The sequence below is a fragment of the Myxine glutinosa genome, chromosome 2 (assembly GCF_964187855.1).
Source record: "Myxine glutinosa chromosome 2, kmMyxGlut1.1, whole genome shotgun sequence".
In the NCBI taxonomy this organism is placed as follows: Eukaryota; Metazoa; Chordata; class Myxini; order Myxiniformes; family Myxinidae; genus Myxine; species Myxine glutinosa.
Window position 1 is genome coordinate 258,701,770 of NC_136262.1, and position 24,776 is coordinate 258,726,545.

A 24,776-nucleotide genomic window follows, 5' to 3' on the forward strand; every position below is an offset into this window, starting at 1 on the left:
CATAAACAAAATAGAAACAAAACCATGGGTATAAACAAAATATAAAGAAAACCATGGATATAAACAAAATATAAAGAAAACCATGGATATAAACAAAATATAAAGAAAACCATGGATATAAACAAAATATAAAGAAAACCATGGATATAAACAAAATATAAAGAAAACCATGGATATAAACAAAATATAAAGAAAACCATGGATATAAACAAAATATAAAGAAAACCATGGATATAAGCAAAATAGAAACAAAGCCATGGATATAAACAAAATATAAAGAAAACCATGGATATAAACAAAATCTAAGGAAAACCATGGATATAAACAAAATAGAAAGAGAACCATGGATATAAACAAAATATAAAGAAAACCATGGATATAAACAAAATATAAAGAAAACCATGGATATAAACAAAATAGAAACAAAACCATGGATATAAACAAAATATAAAGAAAACCATGGATATAAACAAAACCTAAAGAAAACCATGGATATAAACAAAATCTAAAGAAAACCATGGATATAAACAAAATAGAAAGAGACCCCATGGCTATAAACAAAATCGAAAGAAAACCATGGATATAAACAAAAATAAAGAAAACCATGGGTATAAACAAAATAGAAACAAAACCATGGATAAAAACAAAATATAAACGACATTGTCTGTACGTGTCGCACAAATAAAAAGTAAAATGTGAAGTGCATATGTTGAGGATGTGCATATTATGTGTTTGGAGTACATACAGACTTGGCATTTAATATGGAATATTTTTTTTGTGGGGGTGAACTTACTTTTAAAGATGTCTTAGAACCAAAAGTTCATTGGAATTATGTTGAAATTATTCTAGATTTTGTTAATGTGACCTTTAAAAGAAACAAAAACCACATTTGACATTTCGAAGCAAATAAATTGATCCTTGAAAGTGATGTAAACTGATATCGAACTAAATTCACGGACAGTACTGTGTTAAACTTCTGTACGTTTTCCAGAAGTATCTCTTTATTTTGCACATTAGCCAATTTTTGTTTTTTAACAGAAACAAAAGCTAAATTATGACTGTGATTACGGACAGTAAAATTACAGTTCAGTACTTCGTGTAACACCCACGAGCATTCAGGAGAGCACGTACACGTCGGGGCATGCTGTTCATGAGATTTGCCAAGTTTGGACAGGAATCGCTTGCCATGCAGTGACAATAGCCTGCTGCAATTCACGCACAGAGGTCGGCTGCTGGTCCAAGTTGTCGATTTGATGCGTTAATTCTGCCCACAAGTTCTCTATCGGATTCATATCCGGGGACATGGCAGGCCACTCCATATGCTCTACACCACGGTCAGCAAGAAAGTGTTGGATCATGCAAGCACGATGAGGCCGTGCATTGTCATCTTGGAAGACAAAGTTTCCTCGAAAGGCTGCACGAACAAATGGAAGCAATGTTTCTTCCAGAATGACCCTGTACTTGAACTGGTTCAGGTTTCCATTCAGAACAACCAGATCAGTTTTGCCCCCTGCATGAAAAGCAGCCCAGACAGTTACCCCACCACCTCCAGCTTGGACTCTTGGCACTATACAATCTTCGTTGTGGGCTTCATGCACTTATCTGTGCACTCGGACGCGGCCATCTTGACGATAGACCACAAATCTAGACTCCTCACTGAAGGTCACATGATTCCAGTGTCCTGGCTGCCATTGACGGTGCTCTCTGGCCCACTGCAATCGGCGCTGGCTGTGTTGTCTGGTCAGGCGTGGCTTTCTCAGGGGACGCCTGGCACGATAGCCTGCTTGAACCAGTCGTTGGTTGACTAGCCTTCTGGATACAGGCACATTTGTCAGTTGCTGCCACTCAGCCCTAAGCCGATTAGCTGACTTGGTATGGCCATTGCAGACTAACCGGTGCAGCTGGCGATCATCTCTCCTTGTGGTTCTGCGTCGACGTCCTGGCCTCGGTATTGGAGTAGGGACACCCCTCTGAGCATTTCGTTTCAGGATCTTTGACGCCTGACGTTGAGTGATGCCATACTGCCGAGCAATAACACGCTGTTTCATGCCAGAATTTCGTAAAGCCACCACTCCATGACAAACCGCATTGTCAAGTTGACGGACCATCTCCAGAGGAAGCGGCAATAACTTTTGTAGACGTGCAGCAGTTGTTTTCCACAAATACAGAACGCAACAACCCTTATATACCCGATTGTGAAGCCAATCGTCAAATGTACCTGTCCTTACATTTTGTCACGCCACCTGTGATATAATCCTGTTGTTGACCTCTTGCTGCGAAAGACAATCAGTGACATGGTTCTTTCAACAAAGAAATCACCGAAGCGTAAAAGAAACTCACCAGATTGACATACTGAGTTCAGAAAGTAAACCCGTCAAGAAAAAATATATATTCCATATTAAATGCCAAGTCTATATATCTATCTATAATTCCAGTAATCTCTGTGTGTCTGTGACCGCTGTTTCTCGACAACCACGGGTCCGATATACTTGAAACTTGCCAGATATATTGCTGGGGACCTGAGGATGTGCCTTTTCAAGGTTTCATATTAATCGGAGAAGTAGTTACCGAGCTATGTCCAAAAAACGATTCAACCAATCAGAGAGCAGCGAGCTATCACGTGTGCCGAACGTGGCGAACAGACTCTGCCTCGGACGGCACATTTGAGAGCGTATTCATTTATTTCCCGTTGGCAAACTATGTTGGCGCTATGTTGGCGTTAAACTATGTTTTAAAACTAATTAAAACTAATTTGCGATTCTTTCGCTTTCCTGCGCGTTTGTGCACGCTATGGCGATTTCTTTACCAAACTCCGCAAGCCGTTCGCTTTGGACCAAACCATTTCATGTAAATAGAGGGGGGGGATTGTCACCGTACTCGCAAGCCGTTCGCTTTGGACCAAACCATTTCATGTAAATAGAGGGGGGGGGGTTGTCACCGTACTCGCAAGCCGTTCGCTTTGGACCAAACCATTTCATGTAAATAGAGGGGGGGGATTGTCACCGTACTCGCAAGCCGTTCGCTTTGGCTTTGCGAATGGACCAAACCATTTCATGTAAATAGAGGGGGGGGATATAATTTTAGATATATATATAGTACGGGCATGCCCTAGTTATGTATTAATTCATCTAATATACATATTTGCATGTGTCTGTTTTTTTTTTTTTTTTTTTTTTTTTGTACACTGAATCGAGGCTCGTGAAAGAGCTAACATTTATTTCACAAACAAATCAACCAGACAAAAAATATATACAAAAAGAGGGAGCGGAAGACAAGATGGGGAGAGAAGGGGAAGCACACAACCACAACATTTGAGAGCAGGGAGAAGTGTGGGAGGGAGAGGGCTTGGGGGCAGGAGGCGTGGGAAGGGGAGGGGGGGGGGGGTAGAGGTATAAAACACAAGGGGACCGAAATTAGCGGTGGTAGAAAAGATCAAGGTTTTGGATGGGGGAGGATAAGAGATGGTGAACAGCTGTTTTAAAGACCTGGAGGGTGGAGTGGGATTGAAGAGAGTGAGGGAGTTTGTTCCAGAGGCGGGAGAAAAGAGGAATGAAGGAGTGAAGGTGAGCAGAAAGTCTTGATTTTGGCAGTTTAACCATAAGAGGGTTGCAGGCAGATCTTGTGCGACCTGTAGGAATATTTGGGGGACAGAGCCCAGAGAGGGCTGGGGGGGGGCAAGGCCAGAGAGGAGTCGGTAGAAGACGGAAAGACCACCAACCTGCCTGCGGTGAGTGAGTGAAAGGCCCTTGGAGTTAGCTTCATCGCGGGAGATTCCAATGATTCTGAACGCTTTGGTTTCAACAGCGTGAAGACGGGCTAGGTGTGAGGCAGGAGCACCAGACCAGAGGGGAGAGCAGTATTCCATAGAGCTGCGGATGAAAGCCTTGTATGTGGTGAGGAGCTCAGGTGTGCCAAGGAAGGACTTCGCACGACGGAGGATGCCCAGTCGGCGACTGGCTTTGGAGGCCAGATTTGAAATGTGGTTTTCCCAGGAAAGATCATGGCAAATAGTGAGACCCAAAAGCTTGAGTGACAGAACTTCTTGGAGAGGATTATTCAGAAAGTGGATGGGAGGGTTTTCCAGTCGGTCTTTTCGGAGAGACATCGTAAGAGTGTGAGATTTATCAGGATTGAAAGACATGTTCCATTTGTTTGCCCAGTCTGTGATTTTGTCCAGGTCTGCAGAGAGTGAGGAGGCTGCAGACTGCCGATCTGAGGGATGGGGAATGGAGCGACAGAGAGTAGAGTCGTCAGCAAAGAGATAGAGAGGATTTTCAAGAGAGTCAGAGAGATCATTGATGAAGACCAGAAAAAGCACAGGGCCCAGAACACTACCTTGGGGAACTCCAGCCGGAACAGGAAGAGGAGATGAGAGAAACCCATTCAGGGCCACACGTTGACTATGACCAGAGAGGAAGTCCGCCAGCCATGCGTGGAGATTTCCATGGATACCAAAGGAGGAGAGTTTGGTGAGCAGAGCAGGGTGCCAGACCGTATCGAATGCACGTGAAATGTCAAGGGAGACAGCTCTAATTTCCTGTTTGGCGTTGAGGACCTCCATCCATTGTTGAGAAAGCAGAAGCAGCATGTCCAGAGTAGAGTGACCAGGTCTGAAACCAAATTGATGATCAGAGATCAAGCCATTGGAGAAGAGGAAAGATTCATATCTGAAGCAATGATGGATTCCATGCCTTTGCTGATAATTGGGAGAAGGCTGATTGGTCTGTAGTTGCTGGGATCTGTTTTTGCACCTTTTTTGTGCAAAGCGGTGATGTTGGCTGATTTCCAAGCAGATGGCAGATGACCTTGAGCAAAAGCGAGGGTGAAGAGAACAGAAAGAGGGAGTGAAAGAGCGGAAGAACATGATTTTAGGACCCGTGGGCTGATGCCGTCAGGACCAGTTGCAGAATCAGAGTCGAGGGTTGACAGAAACTTTTCCACCTTGTCAGGAGGAAAGGACACGGAGTCCAGGAGCAGCTGGGTACGACTGGGTACGGTGGGTACAGAGAGGGATGGGTTTGGGACACAAGATTTAGAGGCAAACACAGAGTTGAGGCATTCAGCTTTTTCACGTGCGGAGTCGGCCGTTAAACCGTTTGAGGTGAGGGAGGGGATGGAGGGGGAACAAACACCAGAAACAGATTTGACCAGACGCCACCAGGGTTTGGAAGAGGGAGACAGATAAGAGAGTTCGGTCTTGAGAACGGTGAGATATTGTTTCCTGGCTCTCCTGAGGGTGGACACACACTTGTTTTGGGCTTTGTGAAAGGAAATGAGATTTCCTTCCGTTGGATTTGCTTTCCAGGAGACGAAAGCAAGTTGTTTCAGGGCAACAGCCTCACCACAAGATTCCGTGTACCATGGACGGGAGGAAGGGTATGACAACTGAAGACGAGATGGGATAAATCTGTGCATGAGAGAGAGCAATTTACTTTGAAAGAATTCCCAGGATGAGTTGATGTCAGAGGCGGTAGAGATGGGAGACCAGTCCAGATGATTGATGGCTGCTTGAAGACCGTGCCAGTTGGCCTGAGTGAAATGCCAGACTCGTCGACGCTGAGGAGGCTCTCTGAGAATGGTCAGAGAGATGTCCACTTTGACAAGCACATGATCAGATGAGCCGATTGGAGCAGAAGAAGAGCAGCAGACATTTTCAGGGAAGTTTGTCAAAACCAAATCCAGAAGAGAAGATGCTCCGTTGACTGAGATCCGGGTCGGGAAATTGACAGATTGTGTCAGTCCCAGTGAGTCGCAGAAGTCCTTTGCTGAAGAGCCATGGCTGGTGAGAGAGGTACCCACACCCAGCCAACTGGCATGGTGACAATTGAAATCACCACATATGAGGAAGAGAGAGTTGGGATGGGTAGATAGAAGTTGGTCCATATTATCAGACAGCGAGATGGAGATGGAGTCATCGCTGTTTTGTGGACGGTGCAACACACATATGAACAAAAGGTGGGAGCGAAGGGGAAGCCGTAGCCAAAGGTATTCCTGGGGGTGAGGTGGAGAGAGGGCAGTGGAGGGCGAGTGAGGAAGAGAGTTTTTTATAAAGATAGCAACCCCACCTCCAGGACGAGGCTCAGGTCTATCATACCGGAGGAGGGAGTAACCTGGGAGAGATACCAAGGCATCAGAGACATCATGAAGGAGGAAAGTTTCTGTTAAGCAGATCACATCTGGTTTGTCAGAAGCAACCTGTATGGAGAGATCAGTCAAGTTTGAGCGAAGGCCCCGGATGTTTGAGGTCCATACCGTTAATGAAGAGGAAGGGGGAGCATCGGGTCCAGAACAGGGGGGGGGGGGGGGGAGGGGTAGGGTAAGATGTGGAAGAGGAGGAAGAGGTAGGGAGAGCTGTTGAAGGTGTGTCAGAGATTTCAGATTTCAGAATAGCTTGGAGAAAGGGAAGAATGGGGCGGACAAAAGGTTTGATGGAGATTGGGTGAGGCACAGTGAGGTGTTATTTGAGGAGGGGGAAGAGCGAGGCAGAAGGTTGGGGGAGATGAAGGTGAAAGTTGGAAGGGGGAAGAAGCAGGGAGGATGCTTTGAGGAGGAGGGGTGAGAGGGGAGTCTAGGAGGGTTGGAGCGAGGGAGAGTCTCGGAGGGGAGGGGTGTGGGGGGAGTTTAGGAGGGAGGGGAGGGAAGGGGCAAGGGGGGAGATTTGAAAGGGATGGGTGATGGGGAGGATTTGGAGGGGAGGGGTGAGATTGGATTTTGAAAAGTGTATGATTCATGGGAAACGAATATTTTTTGCAAAATGAGTTTGAGACCTTCGAGTCAAAAATACGTTTGAGGACACTGAAGGAGGGGTGGAGTTCTGGATAGTTTAGGGAATGTAGAAAGGAGGAACTGTAAGAGATGGTATTATATTTATTTTTTGGAATGAATAGATTTGGTGAGCAAGACGAAAGCATCCTTTTGTAGGAAAAGAAGAAAAGGGTGTTATAATATATGAGAGAAAATAGTTGTTCAGGGGAGAGATTATACATTTCTAACCACGTGATCGCGTGATCGCGAATGAAGAACGAACGAACAAATAAGAACAAATAAACGAATAAGACCTGGGAAGGAAATATTTTTTTGGGGTTTTTTTTTTTTTTTGAGTCGAGATATTAAACAAGGAGGTATGGGGTGAACGACTGGGACGAAACAGAGAACGAAAATAATTGCAGCGCATTCGACGAATCGCTGAGAGAAAAACAAAACCACAAGGTCGGAGACGGTACGGTAGCCTAAGCCTACGAGTACTTGGCCGCAGAATACTCGATACGCATTAACCGACGATTGTGTATACATGTACGAAAAATTAGCACCGAAATTTTTCCAAAAGATACGCTATAGGTACATACACCGAAAGATAGATACAGTCTCGACAAAAACACAATTGAGAAAGATCACTTAGCTTCGAAAGCGTGAGCGCATGGAACAGCTTCGAAAAGACGTGACCTCGCCGTGATCTCACGAGATCTCCAAATCTTTGTTTGTGCATTTGTTTGCATGTTTGTTTGTGCATTTGTTTGCATGTTTGTGCGTCTGTACGTTATTCTTTCATGGCCCAATCATAGCACCTAGACACCCCAAATTTTGGGTATAGGTACTTCAGAATCTGGGCAAGGTTTAAAACTTCCACGTGTTGGCCTTGACGTCCTTTTTGAGGCCACCAAGGTCAAGATAAGGTTTATATTGGGTTATGAGATCAGGCAATGCTGCCGACGACCAGCAGGCAAACTATGACAACCATGAGACCAATAACTCCATAAGCTTTCAATGTCCAACACGTTGTGAAACCACCACCGTGAAAAATTCAGCCACCTCCCCACCCACCACCCCAACCCTGCCCTGGGCAGCAACGGATCGCTCCTGCTAGAAATATATAATATAATACAAATGTCAATAATTTATTTACATTCTTGATATCCTAAAAACAAACACAGCATACACAATAAATAGGCAGCAAGAGTAAGCTCGACACAACCTTTTCAGCTCAAACTTTAATTCTTATTCTATGTATTTTAAATAATGTAGCAATTCCATGAGTGAAATAAAATGACAGTATAACTTTAAAACCTTTACATATTTAACTTATTATCATCACTATAAACTGTCTGCACTAAAGTAAAACGTTTTATCACCAGGAAAGGTTTCCGCACACAATTAACAACAGCGATTCAATGGTATCAGAAGAGATATCAGCAGGAAAATTTGGATCAGGAAAAGCTCTGTCTGAGCGAAGGAAAGCTTTGTCAGTGAGGCTCCAGAGATTTGATGTAACAAGTGGATTTCCTGGATCAACTGTTTCATGTTTTGGATGTGCCTAATTAATGAATACATGTCGAGAATACAACTTGGGCAGGGAAAACTCTCGTTTTTATATTTAAAGGCATTTCTCTACATTCACTCGTCTCATGACATCTGCTAAAATTGTCTGTGTTTTCCTTCCTCACACAGACATGTCACAGACATGATTTAAAGATAGAGTGGTATGTGAGATGGCGTTCTTCCTTTTCCTTCCAGGTTTTCTGCTGCGAGTCCTGCAGAAGCAACTGCTAAAGCGGCCTGGCCCTCGGCTATCATTGGAGATAGAACAGTAGCAAAGAGAAAAGTTTCTCCACAACCACATGGGCAATTCATCATGAACAATCTTTGCTGCATTCAGGATAATCAGCTGCAGCTTTAACAACATATAACAACAACATGCATTTTAAAGGCCATTTTCCCTGCTAGAGCGGGGGTTAGCCTTGCGGTCCCCATGACAATCTTCTCCATTTTGCCCTATTTTCTGCATCTCTCCTTGTTAACCCCCGCTCCACAACAAGCCCCCGCAACAAGAGGGAAAGGTGACCCTCTGCAGTGTGGATCGTACCGAGCGATAAAGTTATTGGAGCATGGAATGAAGGTATTGGAAAGGGTGTTGGAAAGGAGGATAAGGAAGAAAGTGAAGATCGACGAAATGCAGTTTGGATTTATGCCAGGAAGAGGAACGACAGATGCGCTTTTCATTGTGAGGCAGTTGCAGGAGAAGTACATGGATAAGAGGAAGAAGTTGTTTTTTGGGTTTGTTGCTCTGGAGAAAGCATTCGATAGGGTTCCACGCAAAGTATTGACATGGGCATTGAGGAAGTTAGGAGTGGAGGAATGGTTGATCAGAGTAGTGATGGCAATGTACAAAAGAGCACGCACAGCTGTAAGGACGAAGGACGGGAACAGTGGTGAGTTTGAGGTGAAGGTGGGAGTGCATCAGGGGTCGGTACTGAGTCCACTACTATTTGTAGCTGTGATGGAGGTGCTGGCTCAGAATGTAAAGGAGGGTTTACCGTGGGAGTTGTTGTATGCAGATGATCTGGTGTTGATTGCGGAAAGTATGGATGGACTGAAGGAAAAGATGAACAAGTGGAAGGAATGTATGGAGACAAAAGGTCTCAAGGTGAATATCGGAAAGACAAAGGTGATGGCAAGTGGTAAAGCATGTGGTGAGGTGGAAAGAACTGGGAAGTGGCCGTGTGCTGTGTGCAGGAAGGGTGTCGGAGTGAACTCCATTCAATGTACAATGTGTGCTGAGTGGGTTCATCAAAAATGTAGTGGTCTGAGAGGGTCATTTACCAGTGTGGCAGCTACATTCAAATGTAAGGTGTGCGCAGAGGGAGCTGCAGATGGAGGAAATGTTGAGTTGGATCTTGGAGACGGCGTGAAGCTGGAAGGTGTGAAAACATTTTGCTACCTCGGAGACATGCTGCATGGAGAAGGTGGATCAGACTCAGCAACGGTTGCTCGAGTGAGATGTGCATGGAAGAAGTTTCGGGAACTGAGTGGCGTGCTGATGAGGAGGAGAGTGTCGCTGAAGCTGAAGGGAAAGGTGTATGCTGCATGTGTGAGAAGTGTTATGATTTATGGGAGCGAGACATGGGTAATGAACGTAGAGCAGCAACAAAGGCTGGAAAGGGTGGAAATGCGAATGGTTCGATGGATGTGCGGAGTATCGTTGAGAGAGAGGAAGACAAATGATGAATTGCGAAAGATGATGGGAATATTGCCTGTGATTGATGCTGTGAAGAGGAACAGGTTGAGATGGTTTGGTCATGTATTGAGGAAGGATGAAAGTGACTGGTTGAGAAGAGTGATGGAAGTTAATGTAGAAGGAAGTAGAGGACAGGGAAGACCGAGAAAGACTTGGCTAAAGATGGTGGAAGAAGAAATGCGGGCAAGGGGGTTAACAAGGAGAGATGCAGAAAATAGGGCAAAATGGAGAAGATTGTCATGGGGACCGCAAGGCTAACCCCCGCTCTAGCAGGGAAAATGGCCTTAAAATGCATGTTGTCTCCTTGTTAACCCCCTTGCCCGCATTTATTCTTCCACCATCTTTAGCCAAGTCTTTTTCGGTCTTCCCCGTCCTCTGCTTCCTTCTACATTCATTTCCATCACTTCTACATTCATTTAAGCACATCAAAAATGGACCTCTGCTCACTAATGAGTACAGTTCATTTCAGATGTGTTGAGCTTTTTCTCAGGGGCCACTGATATATGACTTGGAAGAGGCATTCCAGCACACTCTTCAAAAGATTTACACTCCCTAACAAAGGATATAATGAAAAGAGATCTTCATTATATGTTTGCTCAGTTGTAAGCCAGTGATTACATAACGATTTCTTCCAACAGTTGTTTTCAATCATACATTGTTTGAATGTTTTTCATGGATTAACGGGATTTGCTGTGCGAACGATATGCTAAAATGTTAGGAAAGAGAGACAAACCTGGTGAAGGCATGACGTATGATGTACTTTCATGAAGACACTGCTTGGCCCAGATTCTGCATCATCGTCAAGTCGGCCCAGAGTAACTGATGTTTCTTTACAGGTGGAAACCTTGTATTGCCAGGTAGTTTTTCAGATCTCAAAAAGACGTATCGTGAGGTGCAGTATGGTGAAGCAGATGACACTCACCCTGGGCAGTAGTGCTAGAGCTACAGTCTAGTTTTGTGCGGAAACCATTTTCTCTGGGATCAATCCCAACATGAACGATTAGGAAATTCACAATGCAATGTCCATATTTTCTAGCTTCCTTGTGGTTACAATAGTATTTAAATATATGCTGTCAGTGTTGTGTCATTTTTTCTGACTACAGCATTTTCTTCATTACTTTTCTTAAAGGTCACCATTTGCTGGTTTTCTTCATATATAGGTGAACGGACAGTTGGAGGATGTCTTCCATAACTCAAGCAGACCATATATGGGGGGGGGGGGGGGGGGAGGAGGTAGAGGGGCTGAAGGAGCTCGAGCCCCGAACGGGCAATTGGAGGATGTCTTCCATAACTCAAACAGACCATATATGGGGGGGAGGGTGGAGGGGCTGAAGGAGCTCGAGCCCCGAAAAGACAATTGGACGATGTCTTCCATAACTCAAACAGACCATATATGGGGGGGGTGGGGGGGGGGAGGGAGGTTTTCGGGGCTGAAGGAGCTCAAACCCTGAAAGGACAATTGGACAATGTCTTCCATAACTCAAACAGACCATATATGGGGGGGGAGCGGAGGTGGAGGGGCTGAAGGAGCTCGAGCCCCTCCTTGGCTCAAGTATGGGAGAAAGTTGTTTGACTGGATGAACACTATGGGCAAAAAATTGCAGCAGGTGCATCTCAATAGAGTCTGTGATTGGCACTCTTGCACTCTCACTCCGACGCCTTAATTTTGTACTTTCATATTTTGTGGAAATCTGCTACTTACTCATTTAGCAGGTAACCTTAGCCCCACCCCTAATGAAAATCATGGTTGCATCCATTCATATAGCCTTGGAGTAGCGAGAGGCTCCATCACAGATCCATCTTTAGGAACACTGACATTTCATTCGCATGATTTAATGACGTCTTTCAATAACACGACATCACTGCAGAAGCCCAAAAAAAATCCTTGCTTTCATGTATTTCCAAATTAATGTGGATGAGGCATGTACTTATGATATATTTTTAATATTATCTTTTTTAAATATTTTCAATATTATCGATCAGATTTACGTGTGCACAATCACGTTCATGCTTGTGAGGTCTGGTGGTGCTGAGGCACACATTGATAAATCACAACACATGCATGACTGGGTGCCCGTTCACATCAAGAAATGGCAAACTATAATCGGTTCAGGCTGATAATTTGAAATTCAACTGAATTGTTAAATAGTTGTTGAAGTTGTGTGTGTCTGTGGAAACGTTGAGTCAAACGACTCTTGCTGCCCACACATACTTATCCTTACACACATAATTACTCCCACGATATGTATCGCTCACTCTGATTCAATTCCACCAGAATCACTAAGCTTGTTTTTTTTTTTAACCTCAAACTACACTCGAACTACCCCAAACTACACTGCACAAAATAACGTTACTTGTTAAAAAAAAAAAAAGGGAAAGTAATGCAGACTACATTCTCAGACAACGGCCTAAACAATGCTTAGCATCATTAGGCTAGAACCACCTTTAGAGGCCATTTTTCCCCGCAGAGCAGGGGTTGGCCTTTTTTTGGGCACCGTGGTCCCCTTTTTGAAGCAATGTTTTATGGCCGGATGCCCTTCCTGCCGCCAACCCTGTTGGTCGCCTCTTGCGACAGACACAGGGAATGACCAGTGAACTGGTACTCAATTTGCCGACCTCGGAAGGATGACAGGCTGAGTCAACCCCCCTGGCGTTAATTCAGCGATCGACCAGGATTCGAACCCAGGATCCTAGGATCCCAAGCCGCACCCTAACCACTAAGCCAACACCAGGATATTATATACTATTCACATCTGGAACAGAGGAAACCTCATTATTTCCCTGCATTGTTTAACAGTACAGGTTCCAAATCAGTAAAGTGTGAACACTTCATGATGACAGGTATCTCACCCACATGTTCTTGCGGTAATAATAGGCTACATTTTATGCTTTTTGGTTCACGAGTTATCAAACAGAGTGACCACTATATTCGTCATGGGTGTGTGTCTGCCTGTCTGTCTGTCTGTCTGTCTGTCCGCAGCATAACTACCTGATGATATCATCCGATCTTCAGGAAACTTGGGTGGGAGGTTGATATCATGATCTAGTTGTGTCCTGCCTAGAGTGGGCGTATTGCGCCCATTGTGGGTGGAGCCATGCCCGAAAAAGATGTCTTTTTAGGGGGTAATCGAGTTCAAGCTACATCTTCTCCGAGGGAGTTGGTGGAATCTGACAGGGGTTTCGGTATTCGGTTAGGCCAATGTCATGTGTCTAGCCCCACGGAGCTCGATTTTTCATTTTTACCACAAGGTCACAACGTCACGAAATTTAGAAAAGTCGAGTTTTGATGGTTTTATTACATTGTTCGCTTCCTGATAGGGTGAAATGTCGTACATGATCTTATATTATCACATACATCGTGAAATACAAGTTTTCCAACAAATTTCAGAATCTTCGACCTTTGACCGTTGAAGGTCACAAAGGTCAAATTTTCAAAGTTGTCGGAATCGAACCGAATTTTCGGTATTGTGTAGCCAACTAACCTCATAACATTGATCATTGAGCATTGTCATTGAATACCGCTCGCTCGTGAACCATCGTCGTCTCCTGACTTGTTAAAATTCCCTTTTTTCCCTCATTATTATTATTATTATTATTATTATTATTATTATTATTATTATTATTATTATGTGATGCAACATTTTTACATCTAAATTACAGTTTTCTCGTAGGCCGAAATTATGGTGAAGTATTACAACTTTGCGGGGAACAAATTTTGATTTGGCATTTTTAAATCTCCAAAGCAAAAGTATGCTCATCAAATTAGCATTTTATAAACTTAAAGTTGGCAGAGCAAATCAAAAATAGAAATCATCTGAAAATGCAGAGCCCGTCAGTGTCCACTTTGTATTCGGACTTCTTCTTCATTATGCTAAACATGACGAAAACAGCGGAAAAAAAATACAAAACAAATGAAGATTTTATGCGATCTTGACCTTTTGATCTCAGAAGCAATAGGTTTCAGTGACCCTGCTCAAATATGCAAATACAGCTCAAATATCAAGTCAATCAGATGTAAATTAATGATTTTGTGACCTTGACTTTTAGCCTACTTGACAGAACATAGGTTACATTCGATGGAATGGGTCATATTGGGTCACTGACAAATTGATACTGCAAACACAGATGCAAAATTGACGGTTTGAGCAAAAAAAAAAAAAACCCATCGACTTCTACCTTTTGATTGGTGAACCAATTCAGTGACCCAATATGCAAAATATCAAAACCTCAGGTCAATTGGATGAAAATTGACGATTTTATGCAAACTTGACCTTTGACCTTTTCATCTACCAAATAAATTGGCTTCTATCTTTTGATTGGTGAACAGATTCAGTGACATAATATGCGAATTCTTAACAATTCAGGACAATTGGATGAAAATTTCATTGTACATCAATTAGTTGTTGAAAATTTCATCAATTAGTTGATAAAATAAAAGTTTTCTCTTTTCCGCCGACACAAACTTGCTTTCACGGAGACTAGTATTCCATTGTCCCCATATCAATTTTCTGCCTCTTCTGATATGTCCCACATCAGTCTGTATGTTTGAGAATGTTTAGATGAGTTGATGTTAAATATAAACCGAATTGATAATGTTATAATTGCCCGACGTAGCTTACGTTTTCATGTCTGTCTGTCTGTTTGTTACTTGCAAAATTGAAGATTTCTCAAGTTTATTGGTTGGTCTTGTGCGTTATTATGTCTGTCCGTCTGTCTCTCTGTTTGTCTGTCGCCTATAGGTCACAATTTTAAACCGATCTTCACGAAACTTCACCAGATGGTAAAGTTAGTCATAAGGAAAAAGCCTATTGATTTTGAGGTCAAAGGTCATATTAAGGTCAAATTTCTACAATTGTCATTTTTCATCTGATTGACCTGAAAGTTGAACAGCATTTGCATATTGAGTCACTAAATTGGGAAACCAGCTATTTTTGATGTCAAAGGTCAACTCAAGGTCAAACTTTTAGAATCATCAATTTTCATCCAATTGTCTTGAAAATTAACCAGCAATTACACATTGCATCACTCAATTGGGAATGCAACTATTTGGAGGGGTCAAAAGGTGAAAGGTCAACTCCAGGTCAAACATCTAAAATCATCAATTTTCATGAGAAAAATCATCAATTTTGATCCGATTGACCCGATCTTTGATTAAGATGGTCAATCCTAATCTTAATGAAATGGACAATTTGATGTATCCACGGCAACCTTTTTTGGGGGAGGAGTGGATTTTGCAAGTATCATGCTCTGCATGACGTCTTTCTTGTTTTTTTTTCTTTCTGCGAGTAGGATATCTCAAATAGTTATGGACAGATTTGGACGAAACTTGGTGGGCAGGTTGGGTGTTTGATAAGGACTAATTGTTTCGATTTTGGTGAAGAACCGGGTGCAGCTCTGCCCTATCAGTGGGATACAAAAACGTAAAATGTTCAGCCTGACGGAGGTATGCGCACTCCCGAATACTCTTCTAGTTGTGCCTGTTTTTTTTCTTCTGAAATTGTGTGTCATAGAAGAACTGCCGAGTTGATGTTATACATATACTGTATGTTCTGATCAACTGTTGAGTTATAAACACAAAGAGGAATGGTTTTACGGGTGGAATAGCTTTTATCTGCCACTGATTTTGTTGTTAAAAATGGTTGAGCAAAGAATTTCATTAGTCATTTGGATCCATGACCTATGCTCTATTTTGTCTCAATATCCATACTGCCTGTCAAATCACTGGACCATGCCAGCTTCTTCTGAATGAATTAGAATGTCACAATACAAATTCGTTTCATTTTGTTTAATGGACACTAATCAGTACATGCAAGATTTGTGTTCTTCAGCCAGCCCATGACGAGTTGCTTAAATGGATACTGATGAGAACAGCAATTGCAAAATGATCAAGACATTTTGTTTGATTATCAAAAGTTAATTTATGGAACAATATTCACCATTATGGAATGCTCACGGGAAGAAAAAAAATTGGAGGAATTTTTTTTCCCACCAATCAACGTTCATCTGAATAGCCGTATCGCACTGTTGGATGAAGAGCTTCAAAACACTGGATGAATTAAATCTGGCGAGGATCATTTTCTAGGTCGTGGAAAAGAATGTCGAGACAAAGGATTTTCAATGCAGACACACGGACCCTAACCTAACGTATCAGTGGAGCTGCAAGCATTTGGCACACAGGTGCTTTTCTGTCGATGTTTTGAAAACACAGCAAATGAAGGTATTTCCAGCTTCATCTGCACTGCTGGCCCTGATCAAACGCTGCAAATGCAAGTTAATGTGAACCTGCGCTGAGTCGCGCTCTTACCAAATTGCCAGTTATGCGGAGCTATTCTTCAAGGCTCGTGGGGCTCTTTCATAATTTGGCCAATTTCCATCAAAACTAAAACCTTATTCCCTTTTTTCCTCAGTAAAGTGCTGCCAATCTTAAGGATCGCTAACCTATTTGCAGTGTCAGCATGGCCGAAATGTTAACATAGCAATTATATGTCACTTTGGTCTGGTTACCCTGCGCCCGTGAAGCAAAAAGCGGGGTTAACTCTTATCTTCCCCCATCCAAATCCTTGATCTTTTCTACCCCCGTTAATTCACCCCAGATCCACTTTTTTGAAATACCGACTTCTTTCAGGGAAGTCCTAGCAGTGTCCACGTGTTTTTTTTATTTTTACCTCTCACCCCGCACCCCCTCCCCACGCCTCCTCCCAAGCCCTCTTCCTCCCACAGATCTCCCGATGTCCCTGCTCTCCATCTTGTTCTCCCGCTCCCTTTATCATATGTTTTATGTTTTATGTGTCAGTTTGTCTTTTTTGTGATCAATGTTAACTCTTACACGAGTCTCGACCTTTTATACAAAAAAAAAAAAATCAATTATGACATCATAGGTCACCTGGTAAGGACGCCATCTTGGAAAAACGTTGCACCTCCATATCTCCAAAACCACTCAATGGAAAAAAATTGAAACATGGGTCATTATCAAGTACTCCCAATAGGGAAAAAGATATTGTTATGAATTTGGTAATGCAACATCTAGAGCTAGGTAGATCTGAATAGGTAGGTATTCGGCTGTCGTGACAGGGACTCTACATGTAATAAGTTATTGATGTTCAGGCGGTTGTCGGGGTAAGATGTATGAGTGTGGATCTACCTGGAGATTCGAGTGTTAAATAGTGAGGGATTAAAGGTAACGCCCCTGTGAGTCTCACCTAGTAATCAAACCTTTGTCCTTTATGGCACTGCAAACCACATAAACATTAGTTAGGTCCTTAGCGCAACATTAAATAATCCCCCTTTCCCTGACAAGGACTTCGTAATAAATTGACAGGAAACCAGGTCAAAAACACCACCACAATTGGCCGCCACCGTGTACACCTCCAAAGGCCTACAAACCTGGCCGGCACGTGTTATGCCAGGACCGCAGGGTCGCGTAACGGGGGAGATGTCAGGAGTCGCGGGAGGCTTTGATTGGCTGAGGAGTGCGCGAATGTGACGTCATCGGCCACCAATATAGGCGACGGTCGGACGCCATTTCAGGAGTTGAGTTGAGTCGCAAGTCACACGGAGTTGAGTTGAGTTCGTGGCAGGCACTGGCAGACGCAGGCAGGCACCAGAGAGTTGAGCGGTGGTGGAGAGTTGGAGAGGACACGCCATTCCAGTCGCAGTTCGAGTGCAGTTCGGGTTGTAGGGAGTCGCAGGAGACACACGAGAGCACACCCAGTTGGCACTGAGCAGTTCATTGGCACTTGGCTGCCAGCACTCCCGCGTCGTCGAGTCGAGTGGAGTTGAAAGGAGTCCTTCCTGTCCCTGGTCAAGTGGAGCCGCTGGCCTGCGTCGGACGCGTGGTGCTTGGAGCGAGGGGCCTCGTGGTGTGCGATCGGGCCGGAAGGAGCGGTGCCGGACACCAACAATACAAGACGACAAAGACAGATAAGCCCGATCTCCGCGTATATTTTGAACGACGGGACGTGTTATTTTCGTGATTAATCTCCCTCGTTTGTGTTTGCTGTCAGTCGTGTGGGGACGTCCCGATTTAGGTTTATTAGAGTTATTAGATTTACCGGCGGGCTTTTTCACTGGCTTTACTTTTCCTAATAAACCCTTATATTACTTTTTGTACATAATATCTGAACGCAGTTTTCCTGGGTGTTTGATTTTAATAGATAAGGTTGCGGAGCCTTCGCTGCGCCCCGCCATTCCGCGCGTTGGTGTTGAACTTGAGTCCGCCATTGAGTGTTCGCCTCGGGAGTTAAAGTCTCGCAAATCGGTCATCCGTAACTGTGGTGTTAATCACGGTTACGCGACAAGTGGTGTCAGGAGTGTAGGATTCGAATCCGTCGGACAAATTTTTTTGTCCGCGGCGAGACATCGACACGGTCGGGCGTACATTGCGTCCGACGTTCGAACGCAAAATTTGGATAGGCGAGGCGGAGAAATTTAGTAATCAATTGGGCATACGGAGCGCGATATCGCGTCTTCGTCAAATTTAAATTGTGTTTTTGGTATTAAAATAAATACGCGCGCGGGAAACAACCTTCCGAAAGGCGGATGTCGGAGGTCGACGAAATGGAGGTGCGCAGCGAGGCCTCCGTCAGCGTCGGGAGTGAGACGGAAATAAGTGAAATGGAGGATAGCGTTGGAACTTCCCCCGCCGGAGAGACGGCTCCTATAACTTACCAGACCATATTCAATCTATTGAAGGCCCACTATGAACGAATGAATGGGGAATGGCGGAAATTGAGTATTAAAATTGATGGGCTGGCAAACAAAATGGGGGATGATGGGGAGACCGCAGGTGCACAGGTGGATGGGGAATGTCCACAGGTGAGCGGAGAATGTGTACAGGTAGATGGGGAATGCCTGCAGGTAAACGTGGAATGTCCACAGGTGGATGGGGAATGTGTACAGGTAGAGGGGGAATGCCTGCAGGTAAACGTGGAGTGTCCACAGGTGAGCGGGGAAGGAAATTTGGAATGTGAGAGTTGTAATGGGGAATGTTTCCCACATTCTGGCCTGGTTGTTTATCGGGACCGTGTGGATGTCACAACACCCCAACCGGGGGATGAATTTGGAATTGTGCAGCACCAGGGCGGTGGTGCGGAGCAAGAGGGGGTAGAGTTTTTGGGGGTCCATGCGATAGAGCCGGACCGGGTATTTATTGGGGATATTGATCAAAGCCTGGCGGGGCCAGGAATGATTTCTAATGATGAGGATGAGTTGATCCAGCGGCTGGAGACCTGTGACAGTCCCATGGAGGTAGAGCTTGTTCAGGCCCAAAGGAGTCTGGGGGAAGAGGTGAGTTGGTCCAAGGAGGTGGTTGGAATGACCGAGGGGACGCTCACTGTACACTGCTATTTGGAAACAGAGGCTCCAAAATTGGACAACCAGTTGGGGGAGTGTGTTGGCTCCGGGCTGGATTTGGATCTTGGAGGATCGGGAGATAGAGCTTCTGGAGATTTGGTCCCTGTAGGGAATTTGGATCAACTGCAGGGAGGGGCAGAACAACCGGTGGTAGAGGTTGTTCCCTGCAGCTGCGGAATGGCAGTGGGAATAAAAATTTGTAAAATAAAATTACAATGGGAAATTGATTTGGAGCAGCCATGGTTTGGATTGGTCCCCGGGCTGCGGGATTTGGACATGGAGAGGTCATGGGTGATGGCCTCGGGCAAAAGTTGCCCCTTTCAAAATTTGGGTATGCCGGCCAGCTGGGGGGCTGTGATGGCGAGATTTGGACGTGGGGTCCAGCCTTGGGTGTCGAGGTACGACCTGGGTCCCACGGGGGGTCTGGTGGAGTGTGGCGTCCCTTGTCCGTCGGGGCGCCGTCCGAGCTGGTGGCTCGGGCCGGCAGGGTCACCGGACCCTGGTGGGGGTTAAGACCTCCAGGGAGGTCCGAGGTGGTTTCTCAAGCCTGGGATGGCAAATATTGAGGACCACTAGGGGGAGGTGTTGTGGGTCGCGCTTTGGTGGTGGCACTGCGGACGGCCAACTTGGGACTGATGTGGTGACCACCCGGGCATGCGGCCTGGCACTCTCCTCCAGGGACTCTGGGACAACCAGCATGCGGTGACCTGGCATGGTGGTTGGTCGATGGACGCGGGTCAAACCGAATGGACAGGGATGGAGATAGCCTGCCGGACAACCAATGGGGCATCTGTGGAACATGATGGTGTGAGTGACCTTCCACAGATGCTCCGTTATGATTTATGGACTCTCGGGTTGGGAAGAGAGCCATGGGGATGTGAATCGGGAGATGTGTAACGAGCCGAGCATATGGGCCATGCTCGGCTGGCATGTGTATGGCAAAGCATCCTTCTTTGGTGAGGTTAGTGAAATGTGACAAATGGTTGGCATGGGTAATCTGTGGGTTAGATGCAAATTTAAGGGTGGATTGTGAAATGCCATGGTGGACACTGTATAGTGACGCCATTATTGATCCAGGTGTGTAGACCAAAGTGTTGGAGGCTGTGATTAAATTAATAGGGTAGCAAGACACAGCTTTCAACTGGTTGCGGGGGCAACTGTGCTGATAATTGGGACGCGGGATGATGGGGATGTAGTTGTGTAGCCTGAGGGTCAACGTGGTGCTGTGCGTGTCCGAGGTGTGTGGACCATGTCTTCTGGGTGGGTCTCCTGGTGGAGCATGGCTGTTGACTGGACCTTGGTGTGGTCAAGTGTGGGTGAGCACTGGGGGGCTGCAGTTCTGTAGTCGGACTGGGGGATGATGGGGAGGTGCAGGGGACGTGGCTGTAGGGATGCCACGCACTGCGACCGTGCCCCCCAGGGCCGAGGTTGTGTGTGCGGTAGTGTGTGTTTTGGCAGCAAGTGCTCACCACATTGGCCAGCTGGGGCTGCTGCAGCTGTGTTCCTCGCAGGGGGGCCGAAGGAAGGATGGTGGGTCGCACCCTTATGGACACTCATGGGCCATGTTGGCGTTTTGACTGCTCACCTTGTCCCGGTGACCCTTGCACGGTAGAGGTGCAGAGCTGTCGTGGCCACAGGTAGTTGTGTAGTGATGATCACCGTTGGATGCGGATCCACATACCTGCCAGTGTAGTGGGGACAAAAGAGAAATTTGGAAGTATTTGGTAGGCCCAATGTGAAATTTTGGGAATTGTATGGGTGGATTGCACTTTGAACCTGACCAACCTGCAACTACCTGCACTTAAGGTGAGTGCCTTGAGGAGTACTGTCCCAGGCTTCAGGATTTGCTTTGGGAAATTGGGGACGTAATTTGGAGTTGGGAGGCGGGTGAGAGTGATGACATGGCCGGTGAGGGGATGGAATGGGAGCCACACAGTGTCTTGTGGGTGGCGTATGTTTTTGTATTGTGGTTACGTGTTTTGATGTGGTCGTGAGAGTGGAACCTGGAGAGTGTGTGATGATTATTGGAGATAATGAGGGGTGATAATTGTGCTTTTGGAAATGTGCTTTTGGGAAGATGTGATGGTTTAAATGTGAACTGGGGGAATTTCACATGTAGCAGGCCATGGCAAGCCTTGTAACACCTTTTACACCATCTATGGAATTGTACTGAATTGTGCTGAGTTGTGTGGAGAATTGAATGGCAGTGGGGGAGGAAGTGTGTTTTGGGGTCTTGTGGGTGGGGAAGGTGTGTGTGTCCGCAGGTACAGAGCAAGCTCTGAGGAGCGATGCCTGCGGGCCCCCCTCTGCGGCAATTACCCCTGGCAGCCGGTGGTAACTGGAAATTGGAGCTCGTCGGTGGAGGGTCTGGTTGGGCGCCGCGGGGTGAGGAAGTCCCCCGGTGACCCGTGTTGCTGCGTGAAAGCAGGAGGCAAAGGAGCCTGGTGTGTGTGGAGACCCTCACCGGCGAGGTAACGGCGGAAAGGGGCTGTTGGGCTGTCACGGGGCCAAGAGGTAAAGGGGGGGGGGCAATGAACTTGTAAGTCGGTTGACTTGTTTTTGGGACTGCGGGCACCACAGCCTGATGCGCCCCCACCATCTTCTTGTGCGGTACCCCCCCGCTGCCTAGTTGAGGAATGCACACACACGTGAATGACATCAATGCCATGGTCCTGCAGGGGGGTGTATTGAAGAAGAACCTTATTGATTTTTGAAATGCCTTGAGGACCTATGGAATGAGAATGAGTGGTTAAGGGGTCTGTGTAGCATGAATGTGGGCGAAATCCACCGAGCCGTGTCACTCACCTGTAACATCTGGACAGGGCCCGAGGAAATTTAGGGGGATGCATTGGGGATGGCCCCGCAGGTAAGGTTGAGTCTTGTGGCATCCACCGGGGGACGCGGTCTGTAGACCGGGGTATGTACAAAGGTTAGAGTTTTGAGTTTTGGAAAGATGGTTAAGTTTTGTGGTTAAGTTAGTGTTGTGTGTTGTTGTTTCCTCCCTCCACAGGAACAACGAAGAAGATGTACATACTTGCATGATGGTTAAGGGGTTCAGCATGTTAAGGAAGTGTAGGTAGGTAGTCCGACTCACTTCCCACAGCCCTTCCTGATTTATTTCATAGGTTAATTAAGTGTGTGACAGTAAGTGTTAAGGCTGGAATGGTAGCCCTGCGGTGAACCTTGCAGGAGCTACGGTTCCAGGGGGGGGGCTGTGTTATGAATTTGGTAATGCAACATCTAGAGCTAGGTAGATCTGAATAGGTAGGTATTCGGCTGTCGTGACAGGGACTCTACATGTAATAAGTTATTGATGTTCAGGCGGTTGTCGGGGTAAGATGTATGAGTGTGGATCTACCTGGAGATTCGAGTGTTAAATAGTGAGGGATTAAAGGTAACGCCCCTGTGAGTCTCACCTAGTAATCAAACCTTTGTCCTTTATGGCACTGCAAACCACATAAACATTAGTTAGGTCCTTAGCGCAACATTAAATAATCCCCCTTTCCCTGACAAGGACTTCGTAATAAATTGACAGGAAACCAGGTCAAAAACACCACCACAATTGGCCGCCACCGTGTACACCTCCAAAGGCCTACAAACCTGGCCGGCACGTGTTATGCCAGGACCGCAGGGTCGCGTAACGGGGGAGATGTCAGGAGTCGCGGGAGGCTTTGATTGGCTGAGGAGTGCGCGAATGTGACGTCATCGGCCACCAATATAGGCGACGGTCGGACGCCATTTCAGGAGTTGAGTTGAGTCGCAAGTCACACGGAGTTGAGTTGAGTTCGTGGCAGGCACTGGCAGACGCAGGCAGGCACCAGAGAGTTGAGCGGTGGTGGAGAGTTGGAGAGGACACGCCATTCCAGTCGCAGTTCGAGTGCAGTTCGGGTTGTAGGGAGTCGCAGGAGACACACGAGAGCACACCCAGTTGGCACTGAGCAGTTCATTGGCACTTGGCTGCCAGCACTCCCGCGTCGTCGAGTCGAGTGGAGTTGAAAGGAGTCCTTCCTGTCCCTGGTCAAGTGGAGCCGCTGGCCTGCGTCGGACGCGTGGTGCTTGGAGCGAGGGGCCTCGTGGTGTGCGATCGGGCCGGAAGGAGCGGTGCCGGACACCAACAATACAAGACGACAAAGACAGATAAGCCCGATCTCCGCGTATATTTTGAACGACGGGACGTGTTATTTTCGTGATTAATCTCCCTCGTTTGTGTTTGCTGTCAGTCGTGTGGGGACGTCCCGATTTAGGTTTATTAGAGTTATTAGATTTACCGGCGGGCTTTTTCACTGGCTTTACTTTTCCTAATAAACCCTTATATTACTTTTTGTACATAATATCTGAACGCAGTTTTCCTGGGTGTTTGATTTTAATAGATAAGGTTGCGGAGCCTTCGCTGCGCCCCGCCATTCCGCGCGTTGGTGTTGAACTTGAGTCCGCCATTGAGTGTTCGCCTCGGGAGTTAAAGTCTCGCAAATCGGTCATCCGTAACTGTGGTGTTAATCACGGTTACGCGACAATATGTTAATGATGTCTTCGGTGCCTTCATTATGATGTCAAAATTTGACAAATACAACACTTGATCCGATCTTCTTCCATCCACCCTCTTCACTCCTGCAATCCACCTGACCCAGTTGTACCCGCAAACCTGCAGCCTCTGTTGTTGTCTCTCCATCAGTGCCACCGTCTCCAGACCATAACGGTAGGCCGGCATTACACATGACATCAGAACCTTTCCTTTCAATTTCGTTGATATCTTTGGGTCTGCCATTAATCCTTCCACCCTCTTCCATGCATCCGCACCCACCTGAATCCTCCTCCGCACCGCTGCCTCCAACATTCCATCCCCGGTCACTATTCCCACCCAGATATTCAAACCTATTTTCTTGTCTGATCTCCTTCCACTCTAACCTGATATTAATTTATTTTCTCTGTCGCTTCCCCCACCCCCCTCCCACCCCCACATCACCTCAGTCGTCTCCATACTCTCCCAAATGCCTTCTTTCACTCCGCGAGTACTTCCTGAATCTCCAGCCTACTTTTTGCCACAACAGCCAGATTGTCCGTCCGCACACAACAACCTCCACATAATACCCCTCACGTTCACCTTCCTGCTTACCATCTCCATCATCATGATGAACATAAGTGGGCTGAGAATGCTTCCCTGTCTCTTCCCTTCATTCCCTTGTACATCCCTTTCACCAACCTAACTTCTGCTTCCAGCACTTCGACCCATCTTAGTGTCTCCATCACCATATTTCCTCGGAACAGTGTCATAGGCAGCCTGTTGTTGGCCTAGCGGTTAGGGTGCTGGCTTGGGATCCTAGGATCCTGAGTTCGAATCCCAGTCGATCTTTGAACCAACGCCGGGGGGGGGGGGGGGGGGGGGGGTTGACTCAGCCTATCATCCTTCCGAGGT

The 24,776-nt window shown here is 46.0% G+C and overlaps 2 protein-coding genes across 3 annotated transcripts in view; one reads left to right on the forward strand and one right to left on the reverse strand.

Moving 5' to 3' along the window:
• Positions 1-24,776, reverse strand: part of LOC144890851 (VPS10 domain-containing receptor SorCS1-like) — a 244,620-nt gene that overhangs the window by 218,840 nt on the left and 1,004 nt on the right. The gene's annotated exons all lie outside the window — the stretch shown is intronic.
• On the forward strand, positions 18,691-20,013 carry LOC144890744 (uncharacterized). 2 transcript variants are annotated; one of them, XM_078772489.1, is made up of 2 exons: positions 18,691-18,868; positions 18,932-20,013. In XM_078772489.1, exons 1-2 carry the CDS (start codon positions 18,719-18,721, stop codon positions 19,874-19,876), a joined length of 1,095 nt encoding a protein of 364 aa, XP_078628615.1. In that variant the 5' UTR covers positions 18,691-18,718; the 3' UTR covers positions 19,877-20,013. The 2 variants fall into 2 exon arrangements, with proteins under 2 accessions (XP_078628615.1, XP_078628614.1); XM_078772488.1 differs by having other exon boundaries at positions 18,691-18,826; positions 18,890-20,013.